The 22,910-nt window shown below is 44.3% G+C and overlaps 1 protein-coding gene across 4 annotated transcripts in view; it reads left to right on the top strand.

Annotated features, from left to right (window-relative positions):
- LOC127420030 (cadherin-like protein 26) overlaps window positions 1-19,372 on the top strand; it is a 51,935-nt gene extending 32,563 nt beyond the window's left edge. For 2 of the 4 annotated variants that reach the window (XM_051661961.1, XM_051661960.1), the window contains exons 12-16: window positions 9,870-9,988; window positions 10,120-10,221; window positions 11,830-11,922; window positions 12,010-12,051; window positions 16,656-19,372. In XM_051661961.1, coding sequence (XP_051517921.1) covers window positions 9,870-9,988; window positions 10,120-10,221; window positions 11,830-11,922; window positions 12,010-12,051; window positions 16,656-16,826 — 527 coding nt within the window. In that variant the 3' untranslated portion in view covers window positions 16,827-19,372. Of the gene's footprint in view, window positions 1-9,869; window positions 9,989-10,119; window positions 10,222-11,829; window positions 11,923-12,009; window positions 12,052-12,138; window positions 12,232-16,166; window positions 16,278-16,417; window positions 16,527-16,655 lie in introns of all 4 variants that reach the window. The other 2 variants (XR_007893766.1, XM_051661962.1) reach the window with 2 other exon arrangements.
- Window positions 19,373-22,910: the final 3,538 nt, after the last annotated feature.

Below are 22,910 nucleotides of genomic sequence, written 5' to 3'. Positions count from 1 at the left end.
CTGAAAGAACAGCTCCTTTTGGATGAGTCCAGTTCACAGACTACTCTGTCCGATTATATATCTAAATTTTGTGAACATCTTTTACTTGCTTGCTCTTTGGCAAAAGGGTCCTTGTTGTCCACCCAAGATTGCATGAAACAGTGATATGACAAGAAAACGTAATGGTTACTTGTGTAACCTCCGTTCCCTGATGGAGGGAACGAGATGTTGTGTCGATGTAGTGACACTAGGGGTCACTCTTGGGAGCCCGAGACACCTCTGGTCTTTGATAAAAGGCCAGTGAAAATTGGCGAGTGGTATTTGCATGCCACTCCCCCGGACATACGGGTATAAAAGGAGCTGGTATGCAACCACTCATTCAGGTTTTATGCTGAGGAGCCGATATAAGGTCCGGCCATTTCAGCGGGTAGTTCAGCATTGTGGCAGGAGGGACACAACGTCTTGTTTCCTCCATCAGGGAACAGAGGTTACACAAGTAACCATGACGTTCCCTATCTGTCACTCACTCGACGTTGTGTCGATGTAGTGACACTAGGGATCCCTATACGAAACGGCACAATTGGCTGAACTGTATTATGTGAACTGCTGGTGTGTGGTGGGCAGACTACTGTGTGCCTCATAGCCAGCACACCAGGTCGACACGTAACCTCCCCCAACATAATTATGAGTGTCGAACGTCCCTTTCTGGGGACAAGTCGACTACCCAAAAGATAGAGACAGGCTTAACCCAGTCGTGGCCTCTTTTCCCCTTCTTTTTTTCCACTCCCTAAAAAAGAAGGGGGATTATCCGACTGGGCCGCTAGGTCTTGTCGGGGGGTGTCCCTCCCAAGGGAAAGACACAGTGGAGACCACACCTCGCCCAAAGAGAGGGGGGGATATTTAAGTGGAAAAATACATCACTTTCCAACCATGTGGAGAGTCTTCAAGGTAGATCCTGCCCAATGGGGGAGGAGTTACTACAAACATGGAGACTGGGGCAGGGGGGCTCTGCCCAAGGAAGATGCAGTTTGCCAACAGGGAAACGAATTAGCGGAAGATATATAATCGCATGGGGTTAGCCTTACAGGAAACTGCCACATGTGGAGCATCTACCCCAGAGCAGGGCTCTTAGTTAGCACGTGTACTGGGCCGGCAGCAAATCTCTCCGAAAACTCGACTGCCACAGGGCTCGGAGGAAGTCAACCAGGGAACAAAGCTTGTGAACACTACTGGGAATTAATGGCGCATGTCTTCAGCTCCAAGGGAGGTGGAAAGCGCTATGTGCAAGCGATACACCTGGCCAGCTATCCCGGGCTTATCCGCTTGTGTTGCGTGCCACTAGCTGGGATGAAACCGGTTCCACCCGGAGGTTGTAGAACCTTTCACAGGTGTTGGGTGTTACCCAGCCCACTGCTCAAATGTCTGTTAGAGAGGCACCCCTGGCCAGGGCCCAGGGAGCCACTACACCCCTGGTAGAATGGGCTTGTAGCCCTACCGGGGCCAGCATGTCCTGGGCAACATATGCCATAGTTATGGCGTCAATGTGCCAGTGGCGATCCTCTGCTTGGAGACAGTGCTTCCTTTCCGCTGTGCACCAAGCAGACAAAGAGCTGCTCAGAGATTCTAAAGCTCTGCGTACAATCCAAATAGATACGTAAAGTGCACACCGGACACAGCGACGACAGGGCTGGGTCTGCCTCCTCCTGGGGCAGTGCTTGCAAGTTCACCACCTGGTCCCTAAAGGGGTGGTGGGAACCTTGGGCACATAGCCCGGTCAGGGTCTCAGGATCACGTGAGAGTAATCCGGACCGAACTCCAGGCATGTTTCGCTGACAGAGAACGCTTGCAGGTCACCTACCCTTTTGATGGAAGTGAGCGCAGTCAGGAGGGCAGTCTTGAGTGCCTTAAGCTTGGCTGACTGCAAAGGCTCAAAGGGGGCTCTCTGTAGACCCTGAAGAACTACAGAGAGGTCCAATGAGGGAACGAGGTGCGGTCTGGAGGGATTCAGCCTCCTGGTGCCTCTTAGGAACCTGATGATCAGGTCGTGCTTCCCTAAGGACTTACCGTCGACTGCGTCGTGGTGTGCTGCTGTGGCGGCAACGTACACCTTCAAGGTGGAAGGGGACAGCCTCCCTTCCAACCTTTCCTGCAGGAAGGAAAGCACTGATCCGACTGCGCATCTCTGGGTGTCTTCCCAATGGGAAGAACACCACTTAGTGAACAGACGCCACTTAAAGGCATACAGGCGCCTCATAGAGGGGGCCCTAGCCTGAGTGATCGTGTCTACCACCATAGGTGGTAGACCGCTTAGGTCTTCCGCGTTCCGTCCAGGGGCCAGACATGGAGATTCCAGAGGTCTGGGCCAGATGGTGCCCCATCCCTGAGAAAGAAGATCCTTCCTCAGAGGAATTCGCCAGTGGGGGGGCTGTCGCGAGGAGCGTGAGGTCCGAGAACCATGCCTGGGCGGGCCAGTAGGGTGCTACCAGGATGACCTGCTCCTCGTCCTCCCTGACCTTGCACAGGGTCTTTGCAAGTAGGCTCACTGGGGGAAAACGCATATTTGCGCATGCCAGGGGGCCAGCTGTGTGCCGGTGCGTTTATGCCGAGGGGGTCTCAGTCAGGGCGTACCAGAGCAGGAAGTGGGGAGGATTCTTGGGAGGCGAACAGGTGCACCTGTGCCTGTCGAATCGACTCCAAGTCAGCTGGACCAACTGAGGGTGGAGTCTCCACTCTCCCCTGAGGGTAACCTGTTGTGACAGCGCATCCGCTATAATGTTGAGGTTGCCTGGGATGTGAGTGGCTTGCAGCGACTTAAAGTGCTGCTGACTCCAAAGGAGGAGACGGCGGGCGAGTTGTGATATACAACGAGAGCGCAGACCGCCTTGGCGGTTGACGTATGCTACCGTTGTCGTGCTGTCTGTCTGAACTAACATGTGCTTGCCCTGGATCAACGGCCGAAACCTCCACAGGGCGAGCAGAATTGCCAACAACTCGAGGCAGTTGATGTGCCAATGCAGTCGCGGACCCGTCCAGAGGCCGGCGGCTGCATCCCATTGCAAAAAGCGCCCCAGCCCGTTTTGGAGGCGTCTGTCATGACCACGATGCGCCTGGAGACCAGTTCTAGAGGAACGCCTGCCCATAGAAACGAGAGGTCTGTGCAAGGGCTGAAAAGATGGTGACAGACCGGCGTGATGACCACGCAACGTGTCCCGTGGCGCCATGCCCATCTCGGAATTCGAGTCTGGAGCCAGTGCTGAAGCGGGGTGGCCACCGCCGAGGATGCCATATGCCCCAGGAGCCTCTGAAAAAGTTTCAGTGGAACCGCTGTTTTCTGTTTGAACGCCTTCAAACAGGCCAGCACTGACTGGGCGCACTTGTTCGTAAGGCGCGCCATCAAGTAGACTGAGTCCAACTCTAAATCGAGAAAAGAGATGCTCTGAACCGGGAGGAGCTTGCTCTTTTCCCAGTTGACCCGAAGCCCTAGTCGGCTGAGGTGTGAGAGTACCAGGTCCCTGTGTGCACACAACATATCTCGAGAATGAGCTAGGATTAGCCAGTCGTCGAGATAGTTGAGAATGCGAATGCCCACCTCCCTTAACGGGGCAAGGGCAGCCTCTGCAACCTTCGTAAAGATGCGAGGAGACAGGGACAGGCCGAAAGGGAGGACTTTGTACTGATACGCCTGACTCTCGGAATCAAACCGCAGTAAGGGTCTGTGTCGAGGAAGGATCGAGACGTGGAAGTACGCATCCTTCAGGTCTACCGCAGCGAACCAATCTTGATGCCGGATGCTTGCCAGAATGCGTTTTTGCGTCAGCATCTTGAACGGGAGTCTGTGTAAAGCCTAGTTCAGTACTCACAGGTCCAAGATTGGCTGCAACCCACCGCCTTTTTTCGGTATGATGAAGTAGGGGCTGAAAGACCCCTTCTTCATCTCGGCTGGAGGGACAGGTTCTATCGCACCCTTCCGTAGGAGGGTAGTGATCTCTGCGCAAGGTAGCAGCATTTTCGTCCTTCACCAAGGTGAAGTGGGCACCACTGAACCTGGGCGGACGCCCGGTGAAGTGAATCACGTAGCCGAGTCGGACAGTCCGGACCAGCCCTCGCGATGGATTGGAAAGCGCAAGCCATGCTTCCAAGTTCCGTGCAAGGGGGACCAAAGGGACAACATCATCGGACATACCGGCAGGTAGGGCCTTGTGGCGGGGCGGAGCTCAAGATGCCACACCACGTCGTGGCCGTGCTGAGTCTAAGGACATCGAAGCACTTACCTGGCTCCTTGTGACCACCCCTGGAACAGCCTGGGACGGGGGAGGAAGAGGCCTCTCCTCGTGACTCGTTGAGACTGTCACATCGGGGGTGGATTTGTGCCACAGCTGGGCGCTCAGGGGCAGGAGACCACCGCTGGAGCACCAAACCTGCCAAATAGAGTGGTGGTAGGTGGTCGTGATGATGGCCGTGCACACCAGGTACGTGACCCAGGGAACAAGGAAACCGCTCTTGCTGAGCTCTTGAGTACTGCAGCCACTTGGGCAAGCAGCACAATTAAATGCAAAAGGTAACAAAAAGATGGAGAGATCTGCTTACCAGCTCCAGAGCAGCAGGTTTCGTTGTCCCTGGGTCGCCTGTCTCAAGGGCGCTTTGAAGCCTTTCACGGGTTCTGGGCGGCCGTGAGACGGGTGGCGTCTGCTTCCTGCGGTGGGCTTCACGCCGGGGCCGGGCCGAAGGGGCAGGCTGCGGCGGAGCCGGTGCAGTCACCGCAGGGGGACGCCCTTGGCGATGAGTAGATGGGGTGCGGGATCTTGAGCCATGCCGGGGCAGGATATGCCGGCTAGCATCCGTCTACTGCTCTACCATCGAGAACTGCTGGGCAAAGTCCTCGACGGTGTCGCCAAATAGGCCTGCCTGGGAAATGGGGGCAGCAAGGAACCATGTCTTGTCGGCCTCGCCCATCTCGACCAGGTTGAGCCAAAGGTGGCACTCCTGGACCACTAGTGTGGCCATCGTCCGCCCGAGAGTGAGGTCGGTCGCCGAGCGCAGTTCCTGCATCAATCCTGGGGCGGAACTACCCTCGTGCAGTTCCTTTAGTGCCTTGGCGGACTTGCAGGAGAGCCATGGCGTGCAGGGTGGAGGCGGCTTGTCCAGCGGCACCGTAGGCCTTGGACGTCAGAGACAACGTAAACCTACAGGCCTTGGACGGGGGCTTTGGGCATCCACACCAGGTGGCGGCACTCTGCGGGCATAGGTGCATCGCGAGCGCCTTTATCCACCGGGGGATTGCTGAATAGCCCTTGGCCGCCCCACCATCGAGGGTAGTGAGGGCGGGGAAGCTGAAAAGATCGGGACCGGGCAGTAAAAAGTGCCTCCCATGACCTTGTCAGCTCTTCATGCACTTCCAGGAAGAAAGGAACGGGGGCGGGGCGTGGCTTTGAGCAGCGCCGCAAGCCCAGGAACCAATCACCGAGCCGCAAGGGTTCAGGGAAGAGCAGAGAGTTCCACTCTAGCCGACGTTCGCAGCTGCCTGGGAAAGCATGTCATCATCTCCGCGTCAGCCTGTGACTGGGCAATCGTCCCCGAAGGGAGGAGCCCAGCTGAGGCTTCTGACTGGACGAGCCCGCTCTCCGATGCTGTGCTCGAGAGCTCATCACTTTCGCGGGCTCCGAATAAGAGGTCAAACTCACCGTGAGACGAGCCGGCGGACTCATCCAGAAGACTGATCGGGGCAGACGAGCGTGCTGGGGAATGGGAGGTCCGCGGGGGGATACCCGGCAGCAGCAGTCCCATTGGGGTCCCCAAATCGGCCCCAGTGCTAGCCGTGCTGGCCTCATACCCGTGGGTAAAAGGACCGAGGCGGGGAGCCTCTGGGGTGGCTTGGTTTCTTACGAAGGCGAGCCGCGACCGCAACGTTGCCATGGACATGTCCTCGCAATGAGAACATGACCATCCACGAATGCTGTCTCAGCATGAGTAGCACCCAGACACAAAAGACAGTGATCGTGACCGTCAGAAGGCGAGAGATAACAAGCGCAACCAGGAATAACACACAATCGGAAAAGCATCTTTAGAAATACGCATCTTTAAAAAGACGTTCCATGTGTGCCGCTCTTTTAGAGAAATATACTCTTTTAGAGAAATATACTCTTCTATTTCTGCCGAAGCGACCAGGGGCATTCTCTGCAGTGCACCAGTGCAGAGGGGGAAGAAGCCGCTGAAATGCGCCGTAAGATCCAGCAGAGGTGAATGAACAGTCGTGGGAATTCAGCTCAGTGTCCATGACCGTTCGGCTCCAAAGAGAAAATCTGAATGAGTGGTTAAATACCAGCTCCTTTTATACCCGTATGTCCGGGGGAGTGGCATGCAAATACCACTCGCCAATTTTCATTGGCCTTTTATCAAAGACCAGAGGTGTCTCGGGCTCCCAAGAGTGACCCCTAGTGTCACAACATCGACACAACGTCAAGTGAGTGACAGATAGGGAACTGTCTCGAAGTTTCCACTCAGGGGACAATGTATTGGTTCTGTTGCCCATTCCTGGGTCTACATTGTCTGAGAAGATTGTTGGTCTTTTTGAGATCCAAAAGAAGCCAGTGATTATCTTGTAATATCTTGTGATATTAAGGTGAATGATGCCAGGCCAGTTAAGTAACATCCATATTCAATGCTACGAAAAAGGTAAATAATGAAACAAGAGGTGTATTATTTGTTGGGGAATGGTTGTGCAGTTCCATGTATTAGCCTGTGGTGTTCTTCTTGTGTTCTAGTGCCCAAACCAGATGGAACATTCAGGTTCTCTACCGTTATACAGTAGATGAGTAAATACTGTTACTGTGCCAGATTCTTTTTAATTGCCTTGTATGATTGTATCCACAATGTAGGCTCTGCCAAATATGTAAGTTAGATCTAATAAAAGAATATTGGCAGATTTCACTAACACATTGTGCTTCTGTAATCTCCGCATTTGTTACATCCGATACCTTTCTCCAGTATACTGTTATTCTGCTTGGAATGCGATATACTCCCACATTGGTTAACAGGATCTTCTCTGACATTCCTAACTGTACAGCTACGTGGACAATCTTGTTGTTTACTCTTCGGAGTGGTCTGAACAAGTTCAGATGTTAAGGCCCTGATTTACCAAAGGTTTGCATGTATAAAAACACACAAAAATGTCTGTTCAAAATAGTCTTTTAAAGGATTGCATCTTTAAGATGTGCAAAATAAAGGGTGGTGCCAATGTAAATGGATTGAATTGCACCCGCAAAGTGATTTAACAAGCCCGAAAATAATTTCAGAAATGGAAGCTGTGAGAGAAAATTAGTATGATTGAAAGGCAGGAATTTATCTGATTTGCGCTGTTTACCATGCTGTCATTGTGGCAAAACAGAGTGTATGACAGCACACACGTAACATAATCCACACAAAAACATATAATGATCACACAAAGTAGTGAGAAGAGAAACACCATGTTGCCGTAGGATGGCACCATCTTGGAAAAATGCTCTTGATATTCAAGGTAAGATTGATTAGGCCAATTAAAAAGAATACAACTCTGATAACTCTTGGATAAAAGTAGCCTGCAAACAATTTATGTCCAGATTATTATGTCGTATTTCAATGTTTTAAACATTGTTTTTAACTGGCAAATATTGCAAAAAAATTAAATTAAAAATATTTTAATTGGCGGTTCTCTCCAGTCCTGCTGGCCAGTATGCACCAGTACGCAAAACAGGTCACACGAAACATTCTCAAGTCATGCTGGATAACATGGATCATCAGGTTTTGCACAAACTTGTAGAGTCTTTGACAGCTTGAGTGCATGCTAGGGGTGTAAATCACAAATTTCATCATGATATGATACCTCAAAATCTGAGAGATCACACACAAGTGATCACCAATCATGTAATGACAGCTCACTTCATGCCTTGTGGAATGAAGTAAACTGGAGAATTGCTCCATGGCGGTTAAAAATAGAAAATTCTCATGTGGAATTCAAATGGGTCATATGTGCCATGATATCGAGGGAAGCCCACTTTAATCGTACATGTGAGCCACTCTATGCTATCCTGTCACAGGAGCTCACATTTCGAAGGAAGCTTGGTTGATGCATGCACACAGATAGAGCAGAGCGCAACTTCAGGAACATTCAACATTGCAACATTCCCGCGTACATCCGTGTCCCAAATGATAAGTATATTGAGCACTCATAAAGCTAGATGAATATCATAAGGTTGCTCCATCTCCTGAAAGAAATGCATACGGACGTGGCTGGCATGAGAGTGTCAAAATAACTGTGCATCTTAAAAATATATACATCTATGTTTGTATTCAAACATTGACAATCATTGGCTATTTGATCGATGCATCGATCCAGATAGATGGATCGTTACACCCCTAGTGCTGTCATTAAAGACTCCATGCAATCAAAACTGGTGTTTTGTGGCATTCAGTGAATGTTTAGTAGCTTTTAAGTTATATGCAGGTATGTGTTCAGTACCACCGCTTCTTATACGCATATTTATGTAGGGCACCAACTGCCAAGGATGGCACCATCTTTCACTCGGGGGACACCAGAAACAAGGGCATCAATTTGTCACGCGCCAGCCCGGTATGTGCTGGTGTATAGTACTTTAAATCAAAATAGTGACATGCCAAATAATACAAAATTCTAAAATGCATGTACATTTCAGTACCAATTTTCACTCAAATTGTTATTCTGATATAATATGTATATATACAGTTCATATCAAAATTTGCATACCCTGGCAGAAATTGTGAAATTTTGGCATTGATTTTGTATTTTATTTAAGGATAGTGCTCATATGAAGCCATTTATTACCACACAGTTGTTTGACTCCTTTTTAAATCATAATGATAACAGAAATCACCCAAATGGCTCTGATCAAAAGTTTACATACCCTTGAATATTTGACCTTGTTACAGATCAACAATTTTTTAAATTGCAATTAGTGTATAAATATTCAATGAGTTTGTTAGCTCTCACGTGGATGCACTGAGCAGGCTAGATACTGAGCCATGGGGAGCAGAAAAAAGTGTCAAAAGACCTGTGTAACAAGGTAATGGAACTTTATAAAGATGGAAAAGGATATAAAAAGATATCCAAAGCCTTGAAAATGCCAGTCAGTACTGTTCAATCACTTATTAAGAAGTGGAAAATTCGGGGATCTCTTGATACCAAGCCAAGGTCAGGTAGACCAAGAAAGATTTCAGCCACAACTGCCAGAAGAATTGTTCGGGATACAAAGAAAAACCCACAAGTAACCTCAGGAGAAATACAGGCTGCTCTGGAAAAAGACGGTGTGGTTGTTTCAAGGAGCACAATATGATGATACTTGAACAAAAATGAGCTGCATGGTCGAGTTGCCAGAAAGAAGCCTTTACTGCGCCAATGCCACAAAAAAGCCAAGTTACAATATGCCCGACAACACCTTGATACACCTCACAGCTTCTGGCACACTGTAATTTGGAGTGACAAGACCAAAATAGAGCTTTATGGTCACAACCATAAGCGCTATGTTTGGAGAGGGGTCAACAAGGCCTATAGTGAAAAGAATACCATCCCCACTGTGAAGCATGGTGGTGGCTCACTGATGTTTTTGTTTTATGATTGTGCCATTCTGTTATAACCGACAGTTGAATATGAATCCCATAAGAAATAAAAGAAATGTGTTTTGTCTGTTCACTCATGTTTTCTTTAAAAATGGTACATATATTACCAATTCTCCAAGGGTATGCAAACTTTTGAGCACAACTTTATATTTATTCATTAAAATAGAAACAATTCAAAATAGAATAATTTTCACCACTGGACTTTTGGACCCCACTGTATGTACATATATCGAAGGTTAAAAGAAATGATCTCTTCTTTTCAGCAATGTTCTTAATGGCTTTGCTGATCTCCTGCAAGACGGAGAAAAAAATGATTTTGATGGATGAGGGCCTTGGATATCTGGTCACAACGAATACTGAAAATCCTGGAACAGATTGCATGGTAATTACATCACATAACTGAGAGTAGCCGTTTGTCAGTAATGTTAGAATTTGTGACTTATTTCTATACAACACCCACTGTTGCCTTGGCAAGTACAGGATGACTTTCTATATCACAATCTCTTCACAAAGGTGCCTGCTGGTGTAAATGTCAATCAGACTGATTATTCCAAAGAACAGAACACTGTCAAAGTCTCTAGCCAAGCAAATGCAGTACAGAGCATACCATCAACTGTAAGTTACGTAAATTCAACTCTTATGTTAAGGAAAAATATTTTTCGTATTCATATTAATTTCTTAGGTTTGCACTTTTGGCAAGCTTAGCATGAAGGCAAAACAAAGTTTCTGGAAAATTCTTTCATACCAATTTGTGCATACATTTGAAGTCTGGAACCTAGATAAAGATCAATTCTGTTATAAATAGCATGACAGCAACATTTCTTAAGCTCAACAAAAAGTACTTATGATATTAATAAATAGCAGGGTTGCAAGAAACTCCTTAAAAAACTCTAGTGAGTATACTTTTACAGATATAAGGGAGTTGTAACTTGAACTGAATTGGCCACGCACCAGTGGTTGTTGAATTGGAGTGACAGGGAGGAATTTACTGAATCACAATGTAAAGAAATTAGAAAAATAATTTGTTTGGTCGAGTTGAATTTGACTAGTCACGACGTCATCATCTCCCCACTGGGTGGGGCAGAATTGCACTCCCCTACCCATTAAATTTCAGTATACAGTAGATTGATCTATGTTCGCTACAATGCAATGGGTTTTAGCTAATTATATGTAATAAAAAAGTAGCAATTTAGCTACATGTCATCAAGTATTAGATAGCGGGCTAGGCTGTGCCTGGGGTCCTATAGGTTGCTGTTGGATTGTGTGCAGTTTAACCCTAACCCTAACCTGCATACTGTATATCGGAGGTTACAGTCTTCCCTTGCCATCCTACATTATGGAAACCTGCATTTTTTAAATCATGTGAAAAGTGACTAGTCGATATTAGGCTGACAGTGTCGACTACATTAGTTAAAGTCGACTAGTCTGTGTAACCCCTAATAGATGGTATTTTAAACATTGTTTACTAATATAATTTTTTTTTATATAAATACCCAGTTTGGTATGTTGTATGATAATGCGTTTATGGGTGAGTCATACTAAACAATGAAATGTATTTACAACTACATTTACAGTGGTTATATTAATTTCTGTGAATTTAAATTAGAATTACAACTCTGTATCCTCAATTAAACCCTACATTTTCAACCTCAGTTAAAGTTTAGAAATTCAGTTGGAATTTAAAAAGCATTCTCAATTTATTTCTGAATGTCCCTCATAAATATTGTTAGAAATAGGGGACATTTACCAAGTTTGCAAATAACACTAATTACTGATCTGTAAGTTACTCAAAAAAAAGTAATATACTCAACATATCTACTCAACTAATTACTTCTCTAAAAATTGTAATCAGATTACTTTACTGATGACTTTTTCAAAAAGTAATCCAATTACTTTAAAGTGTTTCCTCCTTGTTCAAGTCATAAACTCAGCACCTCATATTTTTCCCTTACAAAGACTGTTAGGGAGCGTACGCCCTTCAACTGTCACAGAAAGCAAACAGACATACATATGAACATAATTCATGTTTTACATGTATTCTGCATAAATAGTATTATTATAGAAATTGTGAAACCCAAGTAATGCACTTAAAAAAAAAATTTCTTTTTAAATCAGCAACTGTAATCTGAGCATTTAAAATGTAATGTATCACACTACTTTTATTAATAAAAATACTCAGATTGCAGTAACCACAGTAACACTGATAATAATGATAATTTTCAGAATATCCAGGTTGTGTGTAAAGGACAACAGGCTGTTTCACAGGTTCAAATGCAAGTCCGCACTGACCAGACATTCCAAAGGTCAATACGCAGGGTGAGTATGTACTTCCTTTGTGGCTACAAAAATAGTTTTAATTGGTTTTTGGTACATACTTTAGTCATTTTCTTGTGCATCTTTCAGAGTTCCACAAGAAGTTCATACAGAGGAATTAGAAATGTTCAGGTAACAATACAATGACAGTAATAAACTTTTGTTACACCATATGCTCATCACAGCCTTTCTCACTCCATCTGTGCTGTTTTCATCCAGCCATCAAGTATGAGATCAAGTTTTAGGAGTGTCTCTTCCCAAAATGCCAATAATCCTTAGCTAAGGGAAAACCTCTTGGTTCTCATCAACCAGGTGATTATATGTCCCAAAGTTATATTTTTGTGACTTTGCCAACGTACACTACCAGTCAAAAGTTTGGGCACACCTTAAGCATGAGCATTTAGATAAAAATAAATCTTACCTTACACTTCACAGCAGATGCATTGGAGGACAGATTATATGTTATCAAAAAAATAATTGTATTTTTAGATGTTTATGATGATGATTTATTATGATTGAGAACATCTTGGTTACTGTCGTAACCTCTGTTCCCTGATGGAGGGAACGAGACGTTGTGTCGATGTAGTGACACTAGGGGTCGCTCTTGAGAGCGAACACCTCTATTCTTTTGAGAAAAGGCCAATGAGAATTGGCGAGTGGAATTTGCATGCCACTCCCCCGGACATATGGGTATAAAAAGAGAGGGAATGCCCACTCTCATTCAGGTTTTGTGCTGAGGAGCCGAGACAAGGTCCGGCCATTTCAGCGGCTAGTACAGCGTTGTGGCAAGAGGGACACAACGTCTCGTTCCCTCAATCAGGGAACGGAGGTTACGACAGTAACCAAGATGTTCCCCTTCTGTCACTCACTCGACGTTGGGCGCCATGCCCATCTCGGGCTCAAGTCTGAAGCGAGTGCTGAAGCGGTCTCATATGCATCAACCCGAGTGGCGTGACCGCCGCCAAGGAAGCCATATGCCCCAGGAGCCTCTGAAAGTGTTTCAGTGGAACCACTGTCCTCCACCTGAATGACTTCAGGCAGTTCAGCACCGACTGCGCACGCTCGCTTGTGAGGCGTGCTATCATTGTGACTGAGTCTAACTCCATGCCGAGAAAAGAGATGTTCTGAACCAGGGAGAGCTTGCTCTTTTCCCAGTTGACCCGAAGCCTTAGACGGCTGAGGTGCCTGAGCACCAGGTCCCTGTGCGCATACAGCAACTCTCGAGAGTGTGCTAGAATCAGCCAGTCATCAAGGTAGTTGAGTATGCGGACGCCCACTTCCCTTAACGGGACAAGAGCTGCCTCTGCGAATTTCATGAAGACACAATGGGACAGGGAGAGGCCGAAGGGGAGGACCTTGTACTGATACACCCGGCCATCGAAATCAAACCATAGGAAGGGACTGTGTCGAGGTAAAACCGAGATGTGAAAGTACGCATCCTTCAGGTCTACAGCCGCGAACCAATCTTGATGCCGGACGCACGTCAAAATGTGTTTCTGAGTTAGCATCTTGAACGGGAGTCTGTGTAAGGCCCGGTTCAGAACTCGCAGGTCCAAGATTGGGTGGTATGATGAAGTAAAGGCTGTAGAACAGTTCCCCCATTTCAGCTGGAGGGACAGGCTCTATCGCGCCATTGTGAAGAAGGGTCGCGATCTCCGCACGCAGGGTGGTGGCGTTCTCGCCCTGCACTGAAGTGAAGTGGACGGCGCTGAACCGGGGCGGGCGCCAGGCGAACTGAATTGCGTAGCCAAGTCGTATGGTTCTGGTCAGCCACCATGATGGGTTGGAAAGCATTAGCCACGTGTCCAAGCTGGGACGAGGGGCACTAAAGGGACAATCGCGTCTGACATACCTGGAGGTGGGGCCTCGCAGCAGGGAGGAGTAGGTGACGCTATTTCGAGAAGCGTTGCTTCGTGCCAAGGTGGCTGCATTGAGGGGGACCTCGAAGCACTTACCTTGCTCTGCGTATCCGGCATAGAGCAGGTTAGCGACTGAGGAGGAGGACCTCTTGGGTTGTCCTCTAGAGTCGTCACAACCGGATGGCCGTAGGCATAGCGCAGCTGGGCACGCGAAAGCGGGGGGACCACGTTCACGGGGCCCTGGCTGCGAGTGCTCGGTGTCTGGTCACTGGGACAACGGGGGTTGTGAACACCGATTATTTAACCCAGGGAGTGAGGAAACCGATCTTTTTTTGACAATTTGGCAAACAAAAAAGAGAAGGAAACAAAAGATTTACCTCCCGGCCCTCCACTGGGGTATGGAGTGGTCTGGATACCAGCTCCGTAGTGGATGTCTCGCTCCCCGGGTCGTCTGTCTCAGGGGCACTTAGGAGCCTTACGGGGCCTCGTGCTGGCCTGAGAGACTGGGGGCATCATCTTCCTTCCTGGGATGCCCTCAGCGAGCAGATGGGGTGTGGGATCTTGAGCCGCGCCGGGGCAAGATGTGCTGGATGGCCTCTGTCTGCTTCTTCACCGCCGAGAACTGCTGGGCGAAGTCCTCAGCGGTGTCGCCGAAAAGTCCAATCTGGGAGATGGCCACGTTGAGAAAGCGTGCTTTGTCGGTGTCCCTCATTTCAACCAGATTCAGCCACATGTGGTGCTCCTGGACCACAGGTGGACATCGCCTGCCTGAGTGCTCACGCCATGACCTTCGTCGCCCAGAGGGTGAGGGCGGTCACCGAGCGCAGCTCCTGCAGCACATCAGGATCAGGACTACCTACGTGCATTTCTTTTAGTGCCTTGGTCTGGTGTACCTGCAGGAGGGCCATGGCATGCAGGGCGGAGGTGGCCTTTCCAGCGGCACTGTAGGCTTTGGTCGCCAGAGACGACATAGTCCTACAGGCTCTGGAGGGGAGCGCTGGACGATCCCGCCAGGTGGCGGCATTTCGCGGGCACAGGTGCATCGCAACTGCCTTATCCACCTGAGGGACCTCCGTGTACATGTGGACCGCCCCGCCAACGAGGATAGTGAGAGCGGACGAATCCGGATGTCTGTTTCGGGCAGCGAAAGGTGCCCTCCACGACCTCGTCAGTTCGTTGTGCACCTCCAGGAAGAAAGGAACCGGGGCGTGGCCGTGAACGGCGCCCCAAACCCAGGAACCAATCATCAAGCCGCAAGCGCTCAGGGGAGGGTGGAGGGTTCCAGTCCAACTCGATACTCGCAGCGGCCTGGGCAAGCATGGCGGTCAGCTCTGCATCAGCCTCTGACTGGGCGGACAGACCCGAAGGTGGCAGCCCAGCCGAGTCCTCAGCATCCGACATCACCAGTGCGCTCTCCAATGCAGCGATCGAAGATCATCCTGCTCGCAGGCCCTGAAAGAGACGTCAAGCTGGCCATGAGGCGGGCTGGTCTCATTTCGAAACTGGACGGGAGCAAACGAGCGCGCTGGGGAACGGGAGGTGAGACCGCGTCCATTGAACTCCCCAAATCACCTCCAGTACCAGCCGGGCCGACCTCATACCCGTGGGAAGAAGGCGCAGCACGGGGGGCGGCTAGAGTGGCTTTCCCGCTTCAGAAGAAGGAAAGCCATGACCGCAACATTGCCATGGTCATATTCTTGCAATGAGAACATGAACCATCCAGAAAAGCTGCCTCAGTGTGATCGCTGCCCAGACACGTGAGGCAGCACCCGTGGCCATTGGAGGTGGAGAGATAACGACCGCTTCGAGGAATCACACAAAGACGGAAAGGCATCTTTATAAAGACCCATCTTTAAAAAGACGTTCAACGTCAATGTGTGTGCTCTAATAGAGAAAATATACTCTTTAGCAGGAATATACACTCTTATAACACTGTCGAAGCGCCCAGGGGCAAAATCTGCACTCGTCGTGCAGAAGGAGAGAAATCCACTGGAAATGCACCGTATACCCAACAGCATACGCTTCGCAAGAGGTGAATGGAACAGCAGTAGTATTCAGCTCGCTGATAGTACAACCGCTCGGCTCCGAAGAAAAAATCTGAATGAGAGTGGGCATTCCATCTCCTTTTATACCCGTATGTCCGGGGGAGTGGCATGTAAATTCCACTCGCCAATTCTCATTGGACTTTTCTCAAAAGAATAGAGGTGTTCGGGGCTCTCAAGAGCGACACCTAGTGTCACTACATCGACACAACGTCGAGTGAGTGACAGAAGGGGAACGCTATTGCAGACTGTGTGTGTGGCCATATTGTTTAAATCACAATGCAGCATGGGATTCTGAGTTTGATAAGCATAGAATGTTCTAAAAACCTATCCCTTCCACTTTTAGTGCTGGAAGTGGTAAGAATGTGTGACGGGTGGAACAGGAGAAGGCTTGAGTAGACTAACCACTTTACACATTTTTTGCTTGATGTCAGAAAACTTGATGTCAGCTCTGACGGTAACAGCTTTAAACTTTTATTTAGTTACTGTTTAAATGTTTGTAACACAAAAAATAAAGATATTGTGATGTTGAAAAGACTATTTGAGCAGCTGGTTCATTATGACAACCACTTCAATCCCTCTTTTGCTGGTAAACAGCAGCATGAATGCAGATCGCACCAGTTTGATTGTACGCCTCTGAGCCCAGCCTAGTGTAATCACACTATGTGCGAATCTGTGTCAGATCATATGTGCGAAAGGGTTAAAGGTAATAAGAAACATAAATTCAGTCAATTCAAGTCTATCCAAAATTTTGGCTGGTAGTGTGTGTGAAGCAAAAGGAATGGTGAATTTTTTTTAAGGCACCTTTCACTTTTTTTTGTATTTATCTCTGTAGAGACTGCTGGCTCTCCAAACTAGTGACAAGGAGCTTGATGTTTATGAGCCACACTGTTATGCGGATGAAGACAAATTTACGACCTCGGCTGAACTGGATGCAATCTCGATCCCAGAGAATGACTTTCATCCTGCAATGCTCAGAAATCTGGACACAGGTTCAACCACCTAGCAATCATCTCCAGACCTGACTTGATAGGAAGGTGGCAACTGTTTGTGTGGAAATATAGTGTTTTTATTTGTTTTTTAATATGACAATAAGATGCTGTATGAGAACTTGTAATAAAATAAAATTAATATCCAATTGTAAATGATCAGGGATGTCGGGTGCAAAATTACAGGACAAACTGAATGAGGGTCTTCAATGTTTTCTCTACTGTTATATGAGGATTAATATAAGTGATAAATATACTAGATTTGTATTTCCTGAAGCGAACAGCAGTGCTTGCAAGGTAGCAAAAGGTAGCTTAGGTTTTAGGCATTGGTTCTGTGTAAATTAAATGCCACATCAGAGCTTCTTTGTCGCTGACATTATGCTAAGACTTTAAAATAATTATTTATTTAAAGTCTGTGCTATTTGCCCAGGTAAATCCACATTGCCCTATTAACCTCTTCAGCTCTGCACTACTCTTCAGACCTGCCAGAGGGTCCCTGGGCAGAGCCAGATGTTCACATAAATAGTCGTTTGTGGTACCATTTAAAGGTGAGAATCCGAACATTGCACAGAACTCCATCACTTTTGCGCTGACTATTTTACATAAAAACAAAATAAGACCTGAAAACCTCCATGTCACAAATAAGCGCCACCCTATGGTAATGTAAGTATATAAATACAAAAATAAAAGCTTTTCAATAGCACTAAAATAGACAAATTGTGTATTAAATGAAAGCTCTCGTTCTCAGGAATGTGACTATGCAGTTATGTTTGGCAATTTTGTTGCTCAAACACCATTATTTGAATGATTATTGAGAATCACAAAGCAAAATATAATCTTTTTATGATGACAAAGACAAATGTCTCATGTCTGTTCTAATTTCTTCTTCTGCAAGCCCCAAGTAGCCACAAACTCTATATCAGCTCTTACCTTAGGCTGTTTTCTTAAAAAACAAACAATTTTTTACTTGTCTGTGAGCTTGCTTTGGTACTTAATCCAATGTTATGTCTCAGATGTCCAGAAAAAGCATGATAAACAAGTCCACTGCTAAATATGTTCTCAACAACTGAAGTATTATACATCACTGCAAAGCTGAGAATCACAGTTTTCCAATGACAGAGCCAGCATCAAAGGCTTTCAAAGACAGGATAAAATAAATAAATACATATATATTTTATTTTTATTTTTATTTTTATTTATATTTTTTTTTAATGGACCAACATTTTGCAGTTTGTACACTGTATGTGTGAAAGGTTTAAAAAAAAAGGAGGCAGCAGTCAAAATATGCAGCAGATCTAAATAAGTTTAAGCAGGAAAGAAGGGTAAAAATAATTTTATTTAATAAAGATATTTGTGCAGTTGGCAGAAATGATTCATCAAATTATAATCAAATGATGGAGAAGAGCATTATAACTGAGCATATGCCAAATGTACAGTGTAGTCAAGTGCATCTTCGGTATTTTAAAGAGATGATGGCTGGATCACTGTGCTTTACAGTGCTAGCAGAGTGTGCCAGATTGTGGTAGTCTTCCACAATATATGACTTAAAACCAGCCCGCAAGATTGGAATTGTACCATACAAAATTGTGTTCAGCTCAGATTTTGTGGCCGTGTTTGTGCCACTGGCTGATCTGCATAATTCCTTAAGTGAACCAGGCGCTACAGCAGTGCAGAGAGCACATGCAAATAATGATGATTTGTGCAATTCATTCCATTCTTTGTGAATTTTCCCCTCAGATCTCTTGTTGGCTATGCATATGGCAGATTTTCAAACTTTAATCATCGTTTTTTTTTATTTTTATTATTATTTATTTATTTTTAATAAAATTTACACACAAAAAAGAAAAAAAAAAGCTAATTTAAAGCTCAAATTATCTATATACCAAAGTATGAATGGAGTCTGTACAATGCAGTTCAGCCTTAATCAGTCCCTCCAGGATTTTGCAAAACATGGTAGATTTAACCACTCTGCGCATTATTTGCTGTATCTTGCAATTTTGTATAATCTCCAAAAAAAATTCACATAAACCACGAATCTGAGGTATTTCGACCACTTTTCTTCATGTCTGACAGCAGCAAAACAATTGTTCAAAAATCTTGAAGCAGTCGAGACATATCCAACTGCACAGCCCCCATTCTATCATCTATCATATAGTTGCCAACTATCCAGTATTAGCTGGGACATGGGTATATCAGCTGAAATACTGAGTGTGGTCTGCAGTGCGGTTCAGAGTTCATTTGGAATGCTCACCTAATGCACTGTTGCCCTCGTAGGCATAAAATTGTAATAAAAAATAATTAAAAGTCTGTTATTGAACTGATTCATATCATTGACCAATTACACGGGTTTCACCTTTTAAATGTATGGTATTTTTGTGTATATTTATTAATTCATTTATTTTTTTGCCTGCTAACTGCATATTTAATTATTATGCACTAAAACATTTACAGATAATTGCACTTACCTGCATACTATGATTATTTGTGGATTTTACTGTCAAAACAACACAACAAACACCATATTGATGCAAAAAATTCAGTCATTTTGGACTGCAATAATCAAGAAAAGGTACAGTACATGACTGCTTAATTAATTGCAGAGGTGGAATACTTTGGGTTAAGGAACAAATCCTAACCAGAATGTTTAAGGAATATAAAGCAATTGCAAGCACTGTAAGAATTTTATTTGATTAAAAACTCCACTGAGAGTAAAGAAAACACCTACCTGCAGGGGTGTAGATTTCTGGAATTTTTGGAACTACTTTTTTACACCACACAATCTGCCACTGATTGTAAGAAAGATGCGCCCAAACCTCCGTTACTAATTCGAAAACATCACTTTAAAACTAGTAAAAACAGCTTGGGCTGTTTCTAACAAGTAATTGGAGTAACAAGGACGTGTGTGTGTGAGAGAGAGAGAGAGAGCGAGAGAGAGAGCAACTGAGCATGTGTACCTACGTCTGTTCCAGTGATAAACAGTAATGAAGCTATTAGATTAACTCTATTCCTCAACTGTAGTGTAATAGTAATCCACTCCGATTGTGGAGTAATGCTGCCATACGTGCTATATGAATTATCCTAGAAGTATTTCACACATGTTCAAGTGTTTTGTTGTCGGAGAGAAAACATAGTTTCTTTCTTGTATATTTCTTGTGGAACTCTTATTTTGACACTGACACAGAAAGCATTCTCTCCTCCACCATGTTAAAAGTTAAGTTATCTACCAACTTGGAAACTTGTATCAGGTAGGCACCCTGAGTGTCTTACTCCATCTGTCGCAACTCTCTGCTGTGATCGGCAGTAATGCTGAAGCTGTTACTTTAACTCTATTTCTCAGCTATAGTGTAGAAGTAATCCAAGCGATCATGGAGTGAGAGACAATTCCAATGACTTCAAAGTAATTTGTGCACTGACACATTTTGTCAACGTCAGCTCATTTTGCTCATAACACACACAAGACACACAAGAGTCTTTTTCTGCCACATGCTGGCACAAATCTTTAATGTCACATGTATAAATTATTATTCACACATCTAGCTACTCTTACACATCTGCACTGAATTTAAGGCAGCTTTGTATACTTGTATACATTTTTCTGCATTCCATATCAGAACGGTCGACTGTGTTGCATTCAGCGCATGCACACTTTAACTGATTTGTGATACACTTACAGTACATGCAGAAGAGGACTCGTGTCATGAAAATCTAGACTGCACACAGACAGTCCATGCAGACTGTGCTGATCATGAAATATGCGTCACGCATAATCAGGTTTAGAGAGTAATGGAATACATGTAACGGGATTACCCTTTTTTAAAATGCAAAATATTAGTGACCGTATTCCACTACAGTTACAATTTAAATCGTTGGTAATCCAAATACAGTTACATTCAAAAAGTATTTTGATTACTGAAGAGATTGATTTGCAATTTATTGTCATTTGTTTCAATTAATGTTTAGACTATTTAACTGAAAAACATTTATCCATATAAATTATGCAGTCCAAACAGCGGTGAAACACTTTCTTAAGATGTGTTACATTCATACGAACAGAAAGAGAAGTAAGTTTGAATTAAGTTTGGCTAATTAAGCAGCAGAAATAAACCTTGTGTGAATTATCATGTGATCATTTAGCTTTATGCTGAGCTAAAATGCTTTTTTAAAATTTTTTTTACAAAATTTCTTACCATTTTACATGTACATGTTACCAGGCATGATCATATTTTTTTATCAAGAAAATCCACGTTAAAGAATTTTTTTTTTCCTATAGTAATGCCTTTGATATTAGGGCAAAAATCGTATTCTTGATGAGAATTGTTATATTGATTTTCTGTAAAAATATCCAAAAAATTCTTAGAAACTAGATCAATTTGGTTTATCTTGTTTAGAATCAACACTGCATAAGATATTTAGGTTTTTCAGAGAATGTATTTTTAACATGTGTATTTTATCTTACTGAGTTTTTATAGTCAAAACAAGTGAAAAAATCTACCAGTGCTGAAGAAGTAATCCAAAGTATTTAGATTACGTTACTGACCTTGAGTAATCTAACAGAATACGTTACAAATTACATTTTACAGCATGTATTCTGTAATCTGTAGTGGAATACATTTGAAAAGTAACCCTGCACATAATGTGCACGGAGCGATCATCAGTGTTGATAACCAAAGTATTCTTTGGCCTTTACACATTAGTTTGGAATGCTACAGACACAAGCGGATTGATACAAACAGTAAAGTGTCCCAGTTTCTTGTTCTACCACAAATTCAGATTGACAGTTTAGCAATGAAATAGGTTTTCAACAGACCTGAAACTGATCTCCAATCACATGCAACCAGAATTTTTAATCAAAACACACTCAAACAATTCAAAGTTATGCTTTTCTAGTTATATTTTCAGTTATTTTAGTTATTTGATCACATCCCAATATGGGGATGCACAATATAACTTTAATAATTAATTAACAAAAGTCAGTAAATATTTGGTGACATTGAAAAACTTTAGTTTTTTTACCTAAGAATGTAAACTTTCATTTCCTGTTTGGGTTGTCTTAACGTTTGTTCCACTAGAAATATTCAACAAAGAATGAAAAGTGTGCTAACCAACCCCACCCTTATGAAAATTGAGAGTTCATGGCAAATTTGCTGCAAACTTGCCGCAGATTCACCACTGATAATATTCACATGCAAATGAGCTTTGCGGCAAACTTGTGGCAAATTGTTCATTGTTGCCAAAGTTTTGCTGGAGGTTTACCACTACCGGCGAAGAGTTGCAAACTTCTGGGTAACATTTGCAGTGAATCAAAAGCTTATTTGCATGTGAAAATAACGAGTGGAACATTTGCTGCAAATTTGCGGCTAGTTTAAATTTTTTGTAAGGGCGGTTGCCCGTGTACACTACCATTCAAAAGTTTAGGGTCACTTATTCATTCTTTATTTTATTTTATTTTATTTTATTTATTTATTTATTTATTTATTTTATTTTATTTTTTTCATATTTTAGAATAACAGTAAAGTCATCAAAACTATGAAATAATAGATATGGAAATATGGAAATTATGTTGTGACTAAAAAAAATCCAAAATAAATCAAAACTATGTTATATTTTAGCATCTTCAAAGTGGCCACACTTTGCCTAGAATTTGCAGAAATGTACTCTTGACTTTTTCTCAACCAATTTTTTAAATACAATTTTAGTTTTGTAGTTAAATAAATTAATATGTTGGCACAATTATATTTGTGGCATATGCCTTCAGATCAAAAGTTTTTAAGATCATGAGAAACATTTCAGGCAAGTGACCCCAAACTTTTGAATGGTAGTGTATATACTGTATATACAATTCACACAATATGCAGGAAGCAGTAGGCTACAATTCTATTCCAAACATAGCTAAGCTCTTCCTAAAAGCTCAGATCAGCACATGTAGTCAGTTCATCTGGCTGGGATTCATTTCTAGAAGTGGCCTAAATACTGTTGTTATGATGCTGTACACAAGACGTTTTTGTTAAATGACAGTGTAGCTGAATACTACGATATATTCTCATAATTCAGCATACAAAAACCCTGTTGTGTTTCTATTGTAACACCTCCAGATTTTTAAC

This window comes from Myxocyprinus asiaticus, chromosome 29 (assembly GCF_019703515.2).
Source record: "Myxocyprinus asiaticus isolate MX2 ecotype Aquarium Trade chromosome 29, UBuf_Myxa_2, whole genome shotgun sequence".
Lineage (NCBI taxonomy): Eukaryota > Metazoa > Chordata > Actinopteri > Cypriniformes > Catostomidae > Myxocyprinus > Myxocyprinus asiaticus.
This window is presented reverse-complemented; position numbering and strand designations above follow the sequence as displayed.